This window comes from Crinia signifera, chromosome 7 (genome assembly GCF_055691185.1).
Source record: "Crinia signifera chromosome 7, ASM5569118v1, whole genome shotgun sequence".
Lineage (NCBI taxonomy): Eukaryota > Metazoa > Chordata > Amphibia > Anura > Myobatrachidae > Crinia > Crinia signifera.
In genome coordinates, this window is record NC_139223.1 from 42,368,791 (window position 1) to 42,388,608 (window position 19,818).

Genomic DNA, 19,818 nt, shown 5'->3' on the forward strand with positions numbered 1-19,818 from the left:
ATTGTGCTAATTAGTGCTTTCCTGGCAGTCTCCCATTTATGCCCTGCAGTGTCCTCAGTGTGTCGCACACTGACCTTTGTACATTATGTACTATCTGTAACCACTGAAACATTAGTAGAGTGAAGAAACGTTTGTCTGATCTCTTCTTTGTCCGTCTCCGCAGTGTTCCGGACCAGAATTTAAAGCTGCAGAGCCTATGGGTTGTCTGCCAGAAACTTCCCAAACCGAACTTAGAAAATTTCAGGTGAGTAACCAGGTCTGAATCCCCACAGGACCCCATGGGGTGGTGGGAGGAGCATCCTTCCTGCCGCACTTTTACAAAGCTCACCTACAGCATTTTTAATTTATAAAAAGGAGTTGAGTATGGGCCAGATGTATCAAGCTTCAAAAATTGATCAAATTGAGAATGATAAACAAACAGCCAATCAGCTCCTAACTGCCATATAGCAGGCTGGGTTTAAAAAAGGGACAGGTAGGTGCTGATTGTTTATTACTCCATTTTATCACTTTTCGAAGCTTGATACATCTGGCCCTTTGTGAGGAAAACCTCTTTCATTCTTTGAAACTCAGTACTACCCTCTTCTTGCCTGTGTGGCTGCGCACCTACAGTACTACCCTCTTCCTGCGTGTGTGGCTGTGCACCTACAGTACTACCCTCTTCCTGCCTGTGTGGCTGTGCACCTACAGTACTTCCCTCTTCCTGCCTGTGTGACTGTGCAACTGCAGTATTACCCTCTTCCTGCCTGTGTGGCTGTGCACCTACAGTACTACCCTCTTCTTGCCTGTGTGGCTGCGCACCTACAGTACTTCCCTCTTCCTGCCTGTGTGACTGTGCACCTACAGTACTACCCTCTTCCTGCCTGTGTGGCTGTGCACCTACAGTACTACCCTCTTCCTGCCTCTGTGGCTGCGCACCTGCAGTATTACCCTCTTCCTGCCTGTGTGGCTGCGCACCTGCAGTACTACCCTCTTCCTGCCTGTGTGGCTGCGCACCTGCAGTACTACCCTCTTCCTGCCTCTGTGGCTGCGCACCTACAGTACTACCCTCTTCCTGCCTGTGTGGCTGTGCATCTGCAGTACTACCCTCTTCCTGCCTGTGTGGCTGTGCATCTGCAGTACTACCCTCTTCCTGCCTGTGTGGCTGTGCACCTGCAGTACTACCCTCTTCCTGCCTGTGTGGCTGTGCACCTGCAGTACTACCCTCTTCCTGCCTATGTGGCTGTGCACCTGCAGTACTACCCTCTTCCTGCCTCTGTGACTGTGCAACTGCAGTATTACCCTCTTCCTGCCTGTGTGGCTGCGCACCTACAGTACTACCCTCTTCCTGCCTGTGTGGCTGCGCACCTGCAGTATTACCCTCTTCCTACCTGTGTGGCTGCGCACCTGCAGTACTACCCTCTTCCTGCTTGTGTGGCTGTGCACCTACAATACTACCATCTTCCTGCCTGTGTGGCTGTGCACCTGCAGTACTACCCTCTTCCTGCTTGTGTGGCTGTGCACCTACAATACTACCATCTTCCTGCCTGTGTGGCTGTGCACCTGCAGTACTACCCTCTTCCTGCCTGTGTGGCTGTGCACCTACAGTACTACCCTCTTCCTGCCTCTGTGACTGTGCAACTGCAGTATTACCCTCTTCCTGCCTGTGTGGCTGTGCACCTACAGTACTACCCTCTTCCTGCCTGTGTGGCTGCGCACCTGCAGTACTACCCTCTTCCTGCCTCTGTGGCTGCGCAGCTACAGTACTACCCTCTTCCTGCCTGTGTGGCTGTGCATCTGCAGTACTACCCTCTTCTGCCTGTGTGGCTGCGCACCTACAGTACTACCCTCTTCCTGCCTTTGTGGCTGTGCACCTGCAGTACTACCCTCTTCCTGCTTGTGTGGCTGTACACCTACAGTACTACTCTTCCTGCTTGTGTGGCTGTGCACCTACAGTACTACCCTCTTCCTGCCTGTGTGGCTGTGCATCTGCAGTACTACCCTCTTCTGCCTGTGTGGCTGCGCACCTACAGTACTGCCCTCTTCCTGCCTTTGTGGCTGTGCACCTGCAGTACTACCCTCTTCCTGCTTGTGTGGCTGTACACCTACAGTACTACTCTTCCTGCTTGTGTGGCTGTGCACCTACAGTACTACCCTATTCCTGCCTGTGTGGCTGCGCACCTGCAGTACTATCCTCTTCCTGCCTGGGTGGCTGTGCACCTGCAGTACTCTGTGCACCTGCAGTACTACCCTCTTCCTGCCTGTGTGGCTGCGCACCTACAGTACTACCTGCCTGTGTGGCTGTGCACCTACAGTATTACCCTCTTCCTGCCTGTGTGTCGCTGTTGCTGCGTCACCAGGCAAACAGGCTGTCAGGCGTTTCACAGAATAAAGGGAATATTAACAAATGACTGTTTAAATGCCAATTCTGCCTTATGGGGCATCATGTGTAAGTCTAATAGGGTGGTGGTTTTAGTAGGAACTGTCCTACACACCCTAGAATCCTGAGTTCATAAAACACAATGAAGGCAAACCTTTTATAATCTAAGTCATTATTAGCCTCAAGAATGCCTCATTAGGCATTGTCGACAGTAGTGAGGTATGAGGCACAAAACGGCAGAGTGTGGAAGCGACAAGTGCATGTGAGTTCTCCCCGCGAGGCACAGAACCCTAATGACATGGCCCATCTCTCTGTTTTTCAGGTATCTGGTTAAATTCTTGGCCAAGCTGAGTCACAGCAGCGATGTTAACAAGATGAGCCCCAGCAACATTGCAATTGTATTAGGTCCTAACCTGCTCTGGGCAAAGCATGAAGGGTAAGTACAGGGGTCGCCAATTCACATCATACACTGCCTGTATGGCCAGGATCATTGTCTCCTCGGATTCTGGGGTAATAGTGCACAGCTGCGTGACCCCAGTGTTCTCTCAGCACGGGATCTGGCATGCCGGGGGTTATTACTGAGTATAACATGTACTGTATATCGGTCATTGTCTAGTACGTGGTCCTACCTGGCAGAATACATGAGCAAATGATATCTAAGCAGAAGATGGCTACGTTTAAAAAAGAAATATGCAGCTTCCTTTTACGTTGTCTCTTCTGGCTGCAGTTGTGTGTAGATGACACACAACGTCTGTATCTATCTGTGGGACATCAGTTGGTTAATGATTAGAACCCATTGTGCATTGAGCCCTAGTATACAATTGGTTTTGGTTTATAGATCTACAGTGACTAGATGGGCAATCAAAAGGTTGACATTAAGGTGGCCAATCCCGGGATCGGGATTGGAGGGATCCTGGGATTTGGCCCCAAAGCATGGCAAGCAAATTCAATACGCTTTGGGGGTCCATGTTGACATTGACACACACAAATAAAACCCTGAAAAACTCATGTCAACCTTTTCCATGTCAACCTTTTGATCCTTTCGACCTGTTGCATATCATTCTTTTTTGGTGTAGACCTACTGACGGCCTATTTTATAATCTGCACCCGTATAGAATCCAGATCACTTCTACAGTGAAGGAGAGAAATAATTTCAAACATTCAGCTTGGTGCAGAACAGCGCCACCTAGTGTTGCAGTTGGAGAGCAACATGTTTTTAATTGTTTTGTCCCTGAATCTGGATGTGGTTCTGCAGTTCTGGAAGCCAGGCCTGATGGAAATAAATTCCGTAACGCTTTTTTTTGGGAAAGATCGGTAGGGGATGATGTCTGACAGCTGTAGGGAGCTTGGTATACAGGGATTTTCGTGGCAGCGGGAGGAATGTGCGGCGCAGCGGTTAGGGTGTACATTTGCCAGTTCCCAGGCTTGTGGTTTCCCATCTTACATAAACTACTTGCACTCTTTAATCTTCAGCAGATCTCTCTCTTTCCCCATGTATCGAATAACCCACATCTCTTCCTATACATATAATTTGTGTGTTCCCATTGCTGTATACGGTAATTTGGTTCTCACCAACTTTTCATGTCTGTTCCATCCTGATGTGTCATAGGAAACTTTTGCACCTCTGACAGATAGAGGGGGCTGATAGATAGTACGTCATATTGGATCGTTCTACCTGTGATGGGTGCAGGGCAGAAGATAAGGGATTGGGCGACATTAATTCCTATGATAGTTGTGGAAGTGTCCCATGAGAGCCGGAGAGACTGTCAGTATTCAGCCTCTTATCTATCTTCATGTGGGTCTCTCTCTGACCTGATCTCTACCTACAGAGTTGCCTCCTGGGAATACAATTCTACTTTAAATTTCAAAACATTTGCGGGAATTTGTGCCAGTAAATCCAGTTTTTGATCATATTTGGCCTTTGTTGTTAAGTTTTCATAACTGTATTGCAAGCAAAATGCAACAGCAGCTTGTGCACTGTCCTTACCATTCATATTTATTCCGCAGGACGCTGGCAGAAATAGCTGCTGCCACCTCGGTCCATGTGGTGACAATCATTGAGCCCATTATTCAGCATGCAGACTGGTTCTTTCCTGAAGGTATGAAGATGAAAACCTATGTTCCCGTTCACAGGGACTGGTCTTGAGTTGGAGGCAAAGCAGAAATGAGCAAGTCACAGTGCACTTGGGGAACACCATGCCCTGCAGATGGGGCAGATGTAACCTGAGCAGAGGGAGTGATATGGGGGAGGAGCATGTTCTAAAACATTTCTGAATTACAGTGTAAAGGTCCTTACACACTGGGCGACTGTGCCCAGTGTGTATGGACAGCGATGATCGTGTTTATTGCTGGGGGGAAAGCCGCTCAGTGCATACACACTGAGCAGCTTTCCCCCTGCCCGGTGCCGTCAGTGGGGGGAGGACGGCTTTGCATAGCAGAGCGCTACATGCAAAGCAGCCAGTATTTACCCTGCAATAATACTGCAAGTCTGTGTGCCCCATGCATCGCAGCAGAATTTGCTACTTGCTCTTCTTTGTTTTAGTCCCACCTCAGATTGTGCCCCATTTTCTCCTGTCTCAGAGTGGGGCAGATGTATTACAGTGGAGAACAGATAATGTGGAGATAAAGCACCAGCCAATGAACTGTGTTTGAAAATGAAAGTTGGGAGTTGATTGGCTGGCGCTTTATCTCCTTTCACTTTATCTCTTTTCCAGGCTTAATACATCTGCCCCAGTGCATGATATGTACTGCATAGGGTTCATTGTCTGGTGTCTACATGAGAGAATCCATTGTTTAACGCTGGTTCTGCCACATTGTCTTTCTCCTTCAGAGGTGGACTTCAATGTTTCTGGTGCCTTTGTTGCGGCTGTTCCTGCAAATCACCAAAATAGTGACATGCACTGGGAGTTTGGTCCCATGGAACGCAAGAGGCCAGTGAGCATGGCGGTCATGGATGGGGACTTGCTGAAGAAAGAAGGGTAAGTGATCCTGTTTTTTATGTCATGGTTGCCCAACTAGTACAGGGGTTCTCAAATGTTTTTGCTCTGGGAACCCATCAGACAATAAAACTTATTACAGGACCCCAGCAAGTTGTTGTTGTTATTATTATTATTATCACTACCTTTTTAGTAGTGGTACGCAGCACCGAACATATAGCACACATTAGAACAGTACAGGTTACACAAATAAACAACAGAACTAAAACAGAGAATGTTACCTCAGAATGTTTACTATCTGTGAGGTCAGCAGACTGCACATGCATGGCAGCACTGAGGAGGATGCAAGGAGTCTGAAATAACAGACAATTCGACTGATTTTAAAGGTGCCCATACACTGAGCCGATATTGGCCATTTCCAACGAATCGGGCCGTGAATTCGGCCAAATCGGCTCAGTTTGATGTCCCCGACCTGGGACCTCCCTCCCGTGCGGCGGTGGGGTGGGCAGAGTGGTCTGTGTGGCGGGAAGCTCCTAGTGGCGGCATTGGGGTCTGTTCGAACGGCGGCGGCTGGGATCTTTTAGAATATTCTCAGCCAATCAGTGTCCAGCCAGTCATTTCAAAATATTCAGGAGCCACATCCCGCCCCGCTGCCCCTTAAAATGCAGCTACAAGCTCCCAGCCGCCGCTGCTTGGACCGACCCTGCTGCCTGCCACTATAAGCTGCCCGCCACCACCACCAGCAGCTGGCCAGACCCTGCTGCCCTCCCCCGCCGCCACATCAGCTCCCCAGGAGTATTACATGCAATAAATCGCAAGCGATTTATTGCATGTAAAAATGGCACATCAAGTGCCAGATGGCATGTGAGCCTCCGGGGGAGCTGTAGGGGGGCTCCTTAGGACAAATCTGCCCAGTGTATGGGGACCTTAATACTCCTTGTATCACTGACTGAGAAAGAAGAGAAGTAATCTGCCTGGCAGTCCAGACCAGAGTCTTGACAAACTTTGGGGTCAGGACACACACCATTTGAGAACTGCTGCACTAGAGTGTACCCACAGCATGACCCGTCCATACAGCCTGTTTGTCATAGGAACCAGTGAACAGTTTATTGAGAGACTGGAAGACTGTATATTTCTATCTATCCCACTACAGCGTTGGTCTTAAAGTAATGGACTTCCAGTATAATCCAAGAAGAGGAGGAACCTTAACACGAAAACACGTATCACCTGCTTTTCACCCTCCACTCCCACCCAATGAAGGTGTCACGCAGTCTGAGCTGCCAGGCTCTACAGCGGATGCTACCACACCGAGCACTGCGCCGGTTCAGCTGCCAAACCCTGCTGATCTTGTTGCAACTCACGGTCATGAAGAGTCTGGGTAAGGACGAGAGCGTGTGATGGTTGGTCATGATACTTGTCTCCTCGCTGTGCCGGCTAATGGTAATTACCTGGTTCTCACCCACAGCACGGGCAAGACCAAAGAGACGCCAACAGCGACCACACCCCCTTCCCTGCGGAATGGAGCTCACCCACCTGCCGGAGCAGTCGTTCCCACACAGGGCTCTGCCGATCCAAGTCCCCACTCCACAAGACGAGGTAGATGCATGATCACTAACTTATGAGCACCAAAATGATTTAGGAATTATAACTGATCACATTGGACAATGACTTGCATCAAGTGGCAAATAGAACGAGTGTTTGAAGTGTTTGTCGTGGTAGGAAGACTTTTTGGCGTAGTGGCCCTGTAAGAGGGGTAAGCAGTATTTTTCTTATGTATCAGTACATTGTCTGTTTTTATATTACAGCCACCAAGAAACCTGCTCCAGCTCCCCCAAAGCCAGCGGTGCCCCTTCCTGTGCAATCGGGGAATCAGAATTTGCCTGTGGCTGCTAACAACCCTCCCTCTGTCTCACCCAAACCCTTAAACCATGTCCATAATCCTCCGAGCACCGCAAGTAACCAGGGAGGATCTGCGGCTCCCACAGCCTACTCGCATGGCTCTTTGCCACGCAGGCATTCGGGAAGCCAACCCTTAATACATGCTCCCAATCACCCTCCCCCGCAGCCTCCCACACAGCCAACACCTCATCCCAAACCCGCCACTCAGCCACCAGTTATGGCAGCCACAGAATCAACAACAGAACACTCATCCAGTCCTTCACACTCGCCAACTCCACCAGATACTCCACCGCCTTTGTCAGAGGTACCTGGATCCCAGACTGTTATCCCAGAGACCACTCAGACGCAGCCTTCTCCCCCGCAGACATTTGGAACCCTTACCCGGCCGCGCCCTGTCCCAAAGCCACGCGTTCGCCCCACTATCCCTCCTCCACCGCAGCCCCCGGTTTCTCATCCGCCTGGGGAGATGCCACCACCCTCTGCTTCAAAACTTATAACTGGTGAGTACAGGGGAGATTCTAATGCCTCATCTTTGTATTTGCAATGGAATATTGGACAATTGATTTGTAGATTAGAGCATTTTAGATTCATCTACCTGTTTGCAAGCCGTAACCGTCCTGATGGTCGGCCTGTGGCGGTGGCTCTGTCACTTACAAGGATTCAATTAAGCATTCAATTAAGCACTACCTATTTTAAACTTTATCTGTTGATAGTTTTATACCAGGGAGACACATTTATTTATTATTTTATTTAGACCGCACAGCACTGTACAGAGAATATCTTGTCATTCAAACACGCACAAGGGTAATTTCTTTATCGGAAAATGTTTTTGGTACTTGTTTCCCAGGATGGCGCCAGCGATGGAAATTGTATCCATCGGGTCCCAAAAAAATCACGTTGAACGCTTCGCATGCAACCAAATCGCATGCGATGCGATCGACGTGATTTTTACATTGGCCCCATTGTTAAATGTCCCCCCAGACCACAATTTTCATTGTTTCCCCACCCTGATGGGTCAAATGGCCCCCATTGTTAACGCCACCCCACGATGAACGCCAACCAGAAGCAGGGGGGGGCGGTACAAGTCCTCCGACCTTTTCATACCCCCACTATTCACGTCGGCGTGGAGTTGATTTTATATAGTGTGGCGAGCCCGAAGCGTGGGAGCGGCCGCGCATTACTTCACAGGTATTACGATGGACGCGATTTTTTAATTGTCAGGGAAAAGGCTAAAAATAGCCCTAAAATCGCGTTGGTCGCGTCCATCGCATACCTTAAGTTAAGGTATGCGATCACCCACGACGGGCGCAGTGCTAGGGAACAAGTACCATGTTTTTTGGGGGGGGGAGTTTTTTGGGGGAAACCATGCAAGCACAAAGAGAATATACACTTTCCGTCCATATAGATCCCGGCTTGGAATCAGATGCTGTGAGACTCCAGTGCCAATCACGGAGCCAGTGTGCTGCCTAAACAATTATGCAACCAGCTGCAAGCAGTTCACTTACTATGCTCCTACATTGTGGCTCAGTAATGTCCCTATTTGTAATGTCCCTATTTGTTAGTGAAAGGGTCCCATGGCGGCACAGTTATTGTCTTGTTGCATCAATGGAACACTTTGACTGTTCTGGCAGGTTAGGTACTATTGCTCCTGCCCCCTAATTCACTGGCTGCTGCTTTACGCTTGACACTAAAAAAGATGGCAGGAGAGGGATGTGGGGTGGCCGTGGGCTGTGTTCTGTGCAACGCTTCTTAATAGTTTTGTCTGTGGTGCCTTCAACAGGTTGGGAAAATTACCGGTATTAAGGTTTGTACCCGGCTGACACCATACGCACTTTGTTGTGATGACAGCTTTGCCTTGTGCCGTCTGCAGATGTCCATATTCATTTCACCCCATCCCATTCCCAGCCATATTACCCAGGCACCCCCCCTCCCCCTCCCCCCCATCACTGCGAGCACCGCCTAAATCTGCATCACACCATGTGCACCATAACATTCTCCACCTGCAGCTCTGATTAAATGATTTCACGTCCTGATAATTGATGAGAGCTGAGAAATCTCTCCCTGTCTCTTCTGTTGGGAAAATCGCCCTTTTTTCCCCCTATACAAAGTCTGTAATCTCTCTCATTACCTAGTGTATGTAGCAGGTATCCTAGCCGTACAATATAGTCTGCAGTGTAACCGTACTTTTGTATTTGATTAGTGGATTATTTTATGGTGGTGTTTTTTCTTTCCCTTTAGTATTTTGGTTAGTTGTATGTATAGAAGTGTCGTTATAATAGAGATTGTTCGCAGTAGGACCACTCTATCCCAAGTCACGATTCTGATTATACATGCTGTAGGGTGATGCAGTTTTGGGTTTTGGTCAAAGAGTGAGAATACAGCTCTTCCAGTGTTCGGCTAAGCCCCCATTGTGTGACCTCGTGAACGCATCACTTGCGTCTGCCCGTGTCAGGCCATTGGGTGGCCGCGGAGTGATGGAGAGGTGTGGCTTGGTAGCGGAGCTTTTTCTGTTTTTTTTCCTCATAAGTGATTTGTCCTTTTGTGCGGCCAAATCGTTCACAGATAGTAATGGGGTTGAATGGAGATCTGTACTCCGTTATTCGGAGACCGATGACCTACTACAGAGGCGGAGCATCGGAATAAAGCTACGGGAAGTGGGTGTTTGGTTTGGGATCCAGACCTGGTGCTAGCGCTCATGTCTGTTTTAGTCTGCCTTGGCATTTGGCAATCCTGCACAGGATAAGACTACCTTGCATTATTGCATGGTTATTGAGGGGCACTGAAGTCCCCTATGAATTAATGCTCTGGTCTTGGTCTAACTTTCTTAGTACAGCATCACCAGCTTTAAGTTACGTTCCCGCCTGGTAGCTGAGCTGCAGTTAGCTTGCACGGAAGCCAGATGCATTATACTCTTCCCCGCTACACCCCTGCGCAGTCCCACAGCTGTTTGGCAATGTTACCAGTTGCTTAGATCTGGGGACATTTAAGAGAACTGAGGGGTAGATTTATTAAGTTCGGTGAAGTAATAAAGTGTCTGTTTTTTTTATCACTGGCCAATCAGCTCCTACATGTCATTTTGCAAACCAAGCCTGTAACTTCACAGTTAGGAGCTGATTGGCCAATGATAAAAACCAGACACTTATCACTTCACCGAGCTTATTAAATCTGCCCCCTGAGGTACATGTGACTGTATAACCAATAAGTTGCCATCTGTTTCAGAAATAAATTCCAACTTCTGATTGGTTACTAATGATCACGGTACCTGTGTACCAGCTTCTATTAATGCCCCTTTGGTGTATTTTGCATATTGGTGTGTTATAGTAGATTATTCAATGTTTTTGTCTCTGTACAATCAAATGTTGTATATATTAAGGTGAATGCATAATGCTCAACCCCACGTGATGGTAAATTGACATATAAGTAATCCACTACATCCCTATTTTAATTTTTGCAACCAATGGATAGGCCGGCTGTCTTGATAGGTCAGTGATACTGTGGCCTCAGCAGATGTAGATAATCAGTGAGGCTCCAGCTCTTTGTGACAGCCACGTGCTCCGACGTTCTCCGATGACAGCCAGAAAGCTTTCAATTAGCCGGTTTGTTGAGGATTCATTTAAATTGAGGACTGTGATCTAGTTTGCAAGAACAAGATGAACCGTTCATTATATGACAGGTCACTAAGGAGGTTAGGGATGATCTGCTTTATAACGTGTTTCCTTGCAGTCCGGTACTAACCATAAACAATTTTATTGACTAATTCAGATGTTTGATGAAACTTTATCAGTAAGCTCTGACATTGGAAAGTTTGGATGGTAAGGAAACGGGGCACCTGATTGGCCCGAACACGCACTTTGCTGACACTTCTCCCCCAATCATGCTTGGACTTTCACGTGTGCTGGGTACTAACAATGTGTGGCCCTAACCAGGCTTGTATGCACTCACTAATACAGCATGGGGTCTCCCTGGGGGTACGGCTCACCTCTTCCTACTGACTGTCACTCACGCATGGAAAAATAAGCACACGCACATAAGGTGTGGGTTAAACCTTCCCAGATCTGTGGTACAATATTGTTATTTTACTCCCTCCCCCCCCCGATTACCACAGAGGGCAGTTTATTTTGTTCCACCATCTCACCCTGTTCACTCCATTATCAGAGAGTATAAGCTTGGAGGGTTATAACAAACTTGATTTATTTACATTAACCCAATCCGGAATTTGTATGGCTAACGAGGTCTGTCCGGAAAGTAATGAGACTAAATCCGGGAAAAACTATTGAACATTGGGTTAATAATCTTCAAAGTATGACCCTTGAGCGTTGATGCTATATTGCCAGCGTGTCTGCCAAGCTTGGTACACCTTACGGGAGGCATTAATTGGAAGTGCCCCTTCGATGCCGTTTTCACTTTGTCTACAGTCTGAAAACTGTGTTGTCTCAGGCTGCGTTTGATCCAGGAGAACAAAAAGAAGTCAGCCGGGGACAGATCCGGACTGTAGGGTGGTTGAGGCAGCGTTGTCATGTTGGGCTTGGCCAAAAACTTCCTCATGAACAGCGATGTGACTTGGCGCATTGTTGTGGTGGAGGACCCAGGTGGCGCATTGTTGTGGTGGAGGACCCAGGTAGTGGCAATCTCCTTGCGGGTGCCAAGGACCTGGTTTCACAAGCGACTGAGCACTCCTATGTAAAATGCACCGTTGACCATTTGGCCGGTAGGACGAAATTCCTTGTGGTCCACACAAAAGACAATGAGCATGGATTTGGTCTATGATTTGCTTTCAGCCCATTTTGCTCATTTTGGCTTGTGTAAAGTCGTCCAGAGTGTGGTTCATCCTTAACGTCTTCTCTGCTCTCCTCGAAGAATATAAACCAGCGGTAAACTTGCACGTTGGACAAGAATTTTTCTCCGAAGGGCTTTTGAAGCATGGCAAGTGTCCTAGTACTAGATTTCCCGGGTTTAACCTGATCGCGTATCATTGCTTGACCGAGGTAAAAAAGGACACTTTGTTTGCAGCTCGACACTTACACTTTAAAAGCTCACGGGCAACTGCCGCTGGAGGAAATGTGTAGATGAGACACTCCTCCGCCCATCTCATTGTGCCGCCATGCGCCTGTTCTGCGTGGCTTTAAAAACAACAGTCTCATTACTTTCCGGACAGACCCTGTATGTTCCCTTCCAAACAGATTATGCCTGTCATGTCACTAGGGTATAATTTAAGTTATATATACATTAGTGTAATGGCAGACAGTGAGGGCATCTGCTCTTAATGCCTATTAATGGGTAAAGAAGCGGTGGAGAACAGGATGTCATGATTCTAGTAAAGATTAACCAGAAGAGGCGCTTTGCAGCTTTAGCATGTGAATGTATCAAGGTCCGTTTACATGGTTTGGTCCAGTATACTTTAGTGTTGCTACCGTTAATGATGAGCAGCTGTTCTTAAGCCTTTGCTAGCAGCTGCAATTGCGACATCTACAGTCCGTCAAGTGTTACTGCACTCTGTAAAATAAAACGGTTATAGAATCATGCATACACTTGAAATGCATTTGCCATCAACAGGGGAATTTGTTTTACCAGCCTTTTATTAAAAATAAAGATGCAGGGATTATTTTTTTTTTTGCTTCTTATACAATTATTGAATGTTTTTTTGTTTCCTTTTTAAAAACAAAAATCCTTTTTTTCTGTCATGTACATTGTGTTGCTTTCCAGATCCGGTTCAGGGGCCTCCTGTTACTGACTCCGTGTGCCCGGTTCCCGTGGTAGATCCGCCTCCGATACCAGTCGTCTTGCTTGACACGGATATAGAGAGCACAGCTCTATAAGGAGATGGGATGTGTCTGCACTCCAAGATAAAGACGGCTCAGCCCTACAGGCCCGTTACACCCATCATTTCAAGACCCGACAGCGAGAAACTTTTTGTTTGTATTTTTTTTTTTTTTTTTGCTATTTCCTTCATGGACTTGGAAGAACTCTCAAAGTTTGAATGACCTGCTGTGTCTTGTATTGGAGGGTCCTCAATTAGGCCTCCTGTCGGGTCTGTAGGGACTAATCGGACCAGTCCATCTATAGCCCTTGTTCATGCCACTATTAGAACTTATTTATCCTGAGGAGATAGAAGCCTCTACAAACATTCCGCCGCCGCCACCTTTCCATGTGTCTTCTACCCCCTATTCTAACTTCCGGTGCCAGGTGACCAGGGTGGTCTCTCTCGGAGGAAAATCATGGATATTTTTATCAGTCTGCACAGCTGTAGGTTACGCGATATACATTTAGGATGTATTATTACCGCAACAGAGGCTGACAATGTTTTGATTCATGCTAAAATAAAATGATGTCAAAAGGCACATAGTTTTTTGGGAACTGCTGGATTTCAGTTACCATCTGTAGGGTATAAACCTCCTCCCTTACTCCGAACTCATCCTACCCCCTATGCCAATGCACCCCCCACACCGGCAGCCTCTGCAGTGTCCGGTCTGCAGCCACTCAATAGTGTTGGCAGTAGAGCTACAGCAGCAGGTAGACCATAGGCACATAGTAGGTATGGCATCTAGCATCACCGAGCATATCTCTTCTTCATATTGTTGTACAGTCAAACCAGTTTCATTGTTTAACCGCAAACGCAGATGTCATCTGAAAAATATTTAGCAAGTCTTGGACCATGGTAGAGCGTTTTCCAACCTGGTTCTTAAAATGTATATATACATTATATTTTTTAGTTAATTGGAACTATGCATTTACGACCAGCCAGGAAGTAAAGTCACAAGGATCACTCTTCCCAAGTGTCCTTTTCAGAACTTTCTATTTTTGTGGTATTTTTGTTGTTCCAGCCCTGTATGACTGCAGACAAGGTTGCAGAGTCTCTGTATGTCTTATATTTAAAACCATCCATTCCACTACATGTAATGTCTTGTATCTGTGTTCCCACACACCATTATGACTAGGTGACTGATATTACGGGACCCCCTCTGGATACACAAAATTAACTGACATCATCAGAGCCCTTTTCAGTGTGAGCCAGTGATGTCACGGAGACATCATTCAGCTAACAAAAATGGCCGCCTTCACGTCAATGCCCTGAATGACGTTGTGCATTGTTCAGGACATACCAGAGGCAGGGAGACATGTTAGAAGGTGTCTATAATGCCTGTGTTCTGGATACCATAGTGATGCCACAGCTTTCCCAAACTATCTAAGCAGCAGACAAGTAATAATGCCGTATGGCCTATGTAATCCTGCTCCTCTAAAGTACAAAGTGCTGAAATCCTGTTCTTTTATACTGCTGGTAATGGAGGACATACCTCATTACCAGTGTGTGCTTTTAGCAATAGGAATACTCCTTTTTGGTCATGGGCCAGCAGTTTTTGGTTCCAAAATGTCATTACATCACTTCAGTATCCTCTTACGATTATTAGCAAAATAAATAAGGCAGGCCCTGTGCGTGACTCCATGTATAAAGCCATTTTGTTCTGACCACTGCTTTATATTACAATGTATTCAGTCTTCTAACCCGCTGAAATATTGTGTATAGAAGATGTATGTATATAATCCATGACCATCTCTCAGCAGCTTACTCTGCCATTATGTGGCTCGGAGGGTGGCGCACTGTGTACAGCAAGTCATACGCCCCAAGCGGAAAGCTGAGAGATGGGATTATTTTTTAAGGTAAATTCAAAGTGGAACGATCATTGTGTAATGTGCGTGTTCTTCTAGGTCTTTAAAGTAGACTGAAAAGACCACAAGTTAACGAAACAAGCAATAGTTTTTTATTTTTTTAAAGCGGTGCAGTAGCACTGACGGTCTGCAGGGGGAGCTGTAAGCTACCAGTATTTAGAGTGAGTAAGTGAGCACATCCGGATAATGGGCCACATTTATTCAGCCAGTCAGCTCCTAACTCATTTCTCAAATGCAGCCTGTATGTAACATGGCAGTTAGGAGCTGAACTGCTGGTTCTTTATCACTCTTCACTTTGACTTAACCCTAATATTAGTGCCATTTAAAACCAGGGGGGGGGGGGGACCCTTTTTGAGCTGTGCATTGTAATTGTTTTCTACCAGAAAAACAGAAACTGATCTCTAAGGATATTTTTTTGTGATATTTACACTTTAATCTACAAAGGATTTATTTTCTTTTTTTTTTTTTCCACCACAGAAGGTTTTATTCTTGAAGGGCTGCATCACGGTTTCAAGTTTGGTATTTTTTTTTATTTGGTCGAAATACATTTTGTTAAAAAAAGCTAAAATAAATAAAATTGCAAATATATTATATAGGGTATAAAGGGCTGCCCCTTTTTTTGTCCCTTTCTATTTTTTTGTTTTTGTTCTTCGACCGGGTGCCGGTGTGAGGCAATTTATCATGTGCTTGGATAATATGTGATCTAAATTATATATTTTTGGCACTCTTTAAGAAGGTTTCTGTTAAATATGTTTCTTATTTCCAAGGAAATAAAACATGGTTGTGAGGTAAATTTTATTTGTTTTTGTCTTATTTGTCTAGTTTCCCCTGTAAAGGCAACATAAACTGTTTATATTAATGTGGAACCAACATACATTCTCTAAACTGATAAATAATAATTTTTTTTTTTCTTTTCTCATGTTAACGCAACAACTTCAAAATGGTTGCACAGAGGACAAAATGTCAGCTACAGGAACAGGTGTTCGAGAGTTGTCAAGACTTCTAGAAAGAGGAGGAAATAAAAACAATGCATTTAGCTAATATGAATAACCTCACACCTTACATACATGCACAAATAGGGGTTTCAGGGATATACAGTATAAATATGTTTTTAATCCTTTACATGTATGCGTTTCATTATCCACGTAGGATAAACTCAACTCTCTCCCCAGAATTGTGAGGTGGTAATACTAACCACTGTGCTACCATAATTGACCCTTTAACTTTAGCCCAGAGCTTGTTGCTATCCTTCAGCACAACCCCATGGGAGGGATGCAGTCAAAATCCCGATGGTCAAAATCCTGACAGGGTCATAATACCGACAAGGACAAAATCCCGACATTTAAAATCCCAACAAGGTCAAAATACCGACATGGGTATTTTCACTGTTTTTTGACCCGACATGTGCCCGTTTCACCTGCACATTTTATATGTCGGTATTTTGACCATGTCGGTATTTTGACCATGTCGGTATTTTGTCCCATTCGGGATTTTGACTGTCTGGATTTCATACCGAATCCCCATGGGATTGGCTGTAAAATGTTAAAATACAGATTTCCAATGAAAACTTGCTGCTTGAAGTAACGATGCTGTAAAACCTAATAGCTTCCGAGATGGTCAGAGGTGCCGGATGCCGGACGATAGCTGACATTTTTTAAAGCGGTCATCATTTACAAGGTATGGGTTTGCCTTGTGAATGATTGATTGCTTCATTAAAATAGTCGGCTTGTCCTGCATCCCACACCTCCAACAATCTCAGATGCTATTACATTGCCCCCAGGGTTTTACATTGGTATTGGTGATAAATCTACTTCTACATTTATACACAGGCATTGGAGGCAGCCATTTTGTGGGCTGTGAGGGCAAAGATGAAAGTATGGTGACCCCAGTAGTTCCTAGTGAATTAAGGGGCTGTAAAGTTGTTGGTTCGGACCTCAAAGATGGCTGCTCCACTGCGAAGGTGACCGGTACACCTCTATAGGGGTAAATGGTTAATTTAAGTAGGTTCATTTCAGCATACTGGCTAATAAAGTATATATTTTGCTAGAAACCACCTTACACCATGCATTGGTTTTGGATATCTGTACCCGACTCACCAGACATGTTTATTGGCTTGAGGTACAGTTCAATATACTCTTTTGGTCGCAGGAGCATAGCCGACTGAGTGAGGACATTTGTTATTTCTTCTCGGACAAGCATTTCGGGGTCCAGGTCAGTCAAGCGGCCTCCTGGGCTTTTGCTCTCAGGCTGTAAAAAAGAAAAAAAATATGTCCAATGTGTGTATATATGTTTGTGTGTGTGTGTGTATATATCATCTATATATACACGTCTAGTGTCCATGAAACACTGCCATCTGTTGGCAGCGTGTGAAACTACATCTTTCTCACACATGCACAAACACAGAGGTAATCACAAGGTAGGAGACCAGACAGAGACATCCATGCTGAAGGTCAGCAGTGTACTGACTAACTGCTCTGATCCCCCAGATATACCTTTTCAAATTAGCCCTAAATTGGCTAAATAGCAATCACCTGAGCAGTGGAACGCATACTTCCTGTATAGTGGAACGCACAAGGACCTGGAGCGAATAGCATTAAAGCACCAGACGATAGGACTGTAAATATCACACCACTACATGTAGATGACAAATAGAATTGTGCATTGCATCTGAGATATAAATATATATATAATCTAGAGCGCCACCTGGGAAGGGGGGGGGGGGGGGGGACCTGAGTTTTGCTCCAGAGGGGGACATGTAAGTAGAGGCTATTTTAGCTTTTTAAACAATATAAATGTACAGAGGAATGGTACCACTATAATGGTTGAGAGAAAAGTATATATTGATTCTTGGATTGTCTGCCTTCTATAGATTATATGGTATAATTGATTTTCTTATGTCTTTTTAAATGGTTAATCTTAAGAGAATCGGTCAGAGAAAAATTATGATTATCCTCACATGATTGATTGAACAATCAGCGGCCATATTGTCCTATTGGTATAAATGGTTATGGTATAAGTCCATAGACAGACTCATCAAAGACAGGTTCAAAAGGTTGACATGAGTTTTTAATGTTTTTAGGGTGTCGAAATGGGCACTGTCTAAGTGTACCGCGTCCCCTCGTGTGGCTCGCTTCGCTCACAATGCTTCGGGCTTGGTGCCTCGCTGTGTTTGGCATACTACAGATGGAGCCGGCTCCATCCATTGCCGGTGCATGCCAGATCCCCTTCACTGGCGAGCGCCGGCGATAGGGACTGGGGCGTGTGTGCGTCTCACGGCGGCTGGGCAGCGTCTCCCTGCCTATCTCCGCTTCAGGGAGACGCTGCCCAGTTCGGGGGGGGGGATGTGTCTGGGCGGTGAGGGGGACCGGCGGCAGGCCTCTTCGCAAAAAAAAAAAAGCATGTTAACCTTTTTCATGTCGATCTTTTGACCATGTCGGCCTAATGCCTGTCAACCTTTCCCATGTCGACCTTTAGATCATGTTGACCTATTGTGTGTTGACCATTAAACCTTGTCGACCATTAGTGGTCGACCATATGACTGTCTATGATGAGTCCGGATACCGGTATAAATATGGGGATCTGACTAGGGGAAAGACACCTTTGAAAAAGCTGGGAACCCCCAGCGTAACGCGTCAGGCGCCAGACACCCCTATTCTCCACTTCTCTGGTGTGGATTACAAATGCTTATGGACTTCCACTTTGGACCTTAAACCTACCACGGACCCACCTTGACCAACGAACAAGTCCTCTGTAGCTGCTACCACTTAGGATACTGCCAACACCAAAGATGCGAGATCCATCCTAGGAATCGGGAGTGGTCACACTTTATTTTAAATACAGCAGCTTATAAACCTAAAGGACATTGGCGTTCCTCCAGTAATTTTCCACTTCAGAAAAGATTGGGATAGACCCTGTCAAATGGTCCATCTAAAATTCCACTCCCAGAAGATTTATTTGTCACGCTACATACAAAAAGGAGAAAATAGGTTTGCCTATTCCCTTGCAAAGCCCATGATCACCCTTTTATATATTTTCATTTTATTTATATATGTCAATTATTTATGCATGGTATTTAATTATGGTATAATATAAAAAAAAAAAAATATATATATATATATAATTTATTATAAAATTGTTGTGTGGATTAATCTTTCCTTTACCTTTTCTTTTTATAAGCAAACGGGACTGTCTATCCCGACAAACTATAACTGCTGCATTTCAAAAAGAAGCCTGTGACCGTGCCTGGAATTTCTATCCATAAGGTGCCCATACACGTTACAATTATTGTATACAATATCGCAGCTCCTCACTTCTCGGATTTGCAATGTGCTGCACATACTTTTTGTACTAGATCTCATCTCATCGCAAAACCGAGATGCGATGAGATGCAATATTGTATACAATAATTGTAACGTGTATGGGCAGAAATTCTCCCTCTCTTCCCTTCTCTACTCCGGAAGTTGTCACCGATGCCAGAAGTCAGCAGGCCTCGGCCTCTGCTTTCCAATATGCAGGTGATTGGGGTGGGAGCATAGTCTATTTCAGTTAGATGTGTCAGAAACGCCAAACTTTGTTAATAATCCACATTGTTTGTGTCCCATTATGCGTACCAGCACTGCGGAAGTATGGTCACCACGCATAAAGCACCAAATCGTTACCAAGTGTTAAATATGGATACTGTATGTTAGGATTGGTTAGAAAAATATATTAAATCTTAAAGGCATATTATCTAAATAAGAGCAGACTAAATGGGATAGTAGAAAACTCCACCATCACTCATAAATCAGGTGTATTATTGTACAACATTGGGGGGGTATTCAATGCTGTGGGCGAGCGGCGACAGCGAGCAGAGCTTCCTGCTCGCTGTCAGCACTCACCCTGTCAGTATTCAACGCACCCCCCTCATACGCCAATTCCCCCTCGCTCCATTTTTTGAGCGAGGGGGAATTGGCGTATGCGGCT

At 45.7% G+C, this 19,818-nt stretch overlaps 2 protein-coding genes across 6 annotated transcripts in view; one reads left to right on the plus strand and one right to left on the minus strand.

Annotated features, from left to right (window-relative positions):
• Positions 1-15,649, plus strand: part of ARHGAP17 (Rho GTPase activating protein 17) — a 116,930-nt gene extending 101,281 nt beyond the window's left edge. The window contains exons 13-21 of one of the 3 annotated variants that reach the window (XM_083152916.1): positions 164-244; positions 2,679-2,792; positions 4,364-4,455; positions 5,187-5,334; positions 6,446-6,670; positions 6,758-6,888; positions 7,098-7,691; positions 8,972-8,995; positions 12,895-15,649. In XM_083152916.1, coding sequence (XP_083009042.1) covers positions 164-244; positions 2,679-2,792; positions 4,364-4,455; positions 5,187-5,334; positions 6,446-6,670; positions 6,758-6,888; positions 7,098-7,691; positions 8,972-8,994 — 1,408 coding nt within the window. In that variant the 3' untranslated portion in view covers position 8,995; positions 12,895-15,649. Of the gene's footprint in view, positions 1-163; positions 245-2,678; positions 2,793-4,363; positions 4,456-5,186; positions 5,335-6,445; positions 6,671-6,757; positions 6,889-7,097; positions 7,692-8,971; positions 8,996-10,953; positions 11,004-12,894 lie in introns of all 3 variants that reach the window. The other 2 variants (XM_083152917.1, XM_083152915.1) reach the window with 2 other exon arrangements.
• LOC146020095 (testis-expressed protein 47-like) overlaps positions 15,201-19,818 on the minus strand; it is a 36,840-nt gene continuing 32,222 nt past the window's right edge. For all 3 annotated transcript variants that reach the window (XM_083152921.1, XM_083152919.1, XM_083152918.1), the window contains exons 6-7: positions 16,953-17,103; positions 15,201-15,858 (exon numbers count right to left, since the gene is read on the minus strand). In XM_083152921.1, coding sequence (XP_083009047.1) covers positions 15,824-15,858; positions 16,953-17,103 — 186 coding nt within the window. In that variant the 3' untranslated portion in view covers positions 15,201-15,823. The remainder of the gene's footprint in view (positions 15,859-16,952; positions 17,104-19,818) is intronic.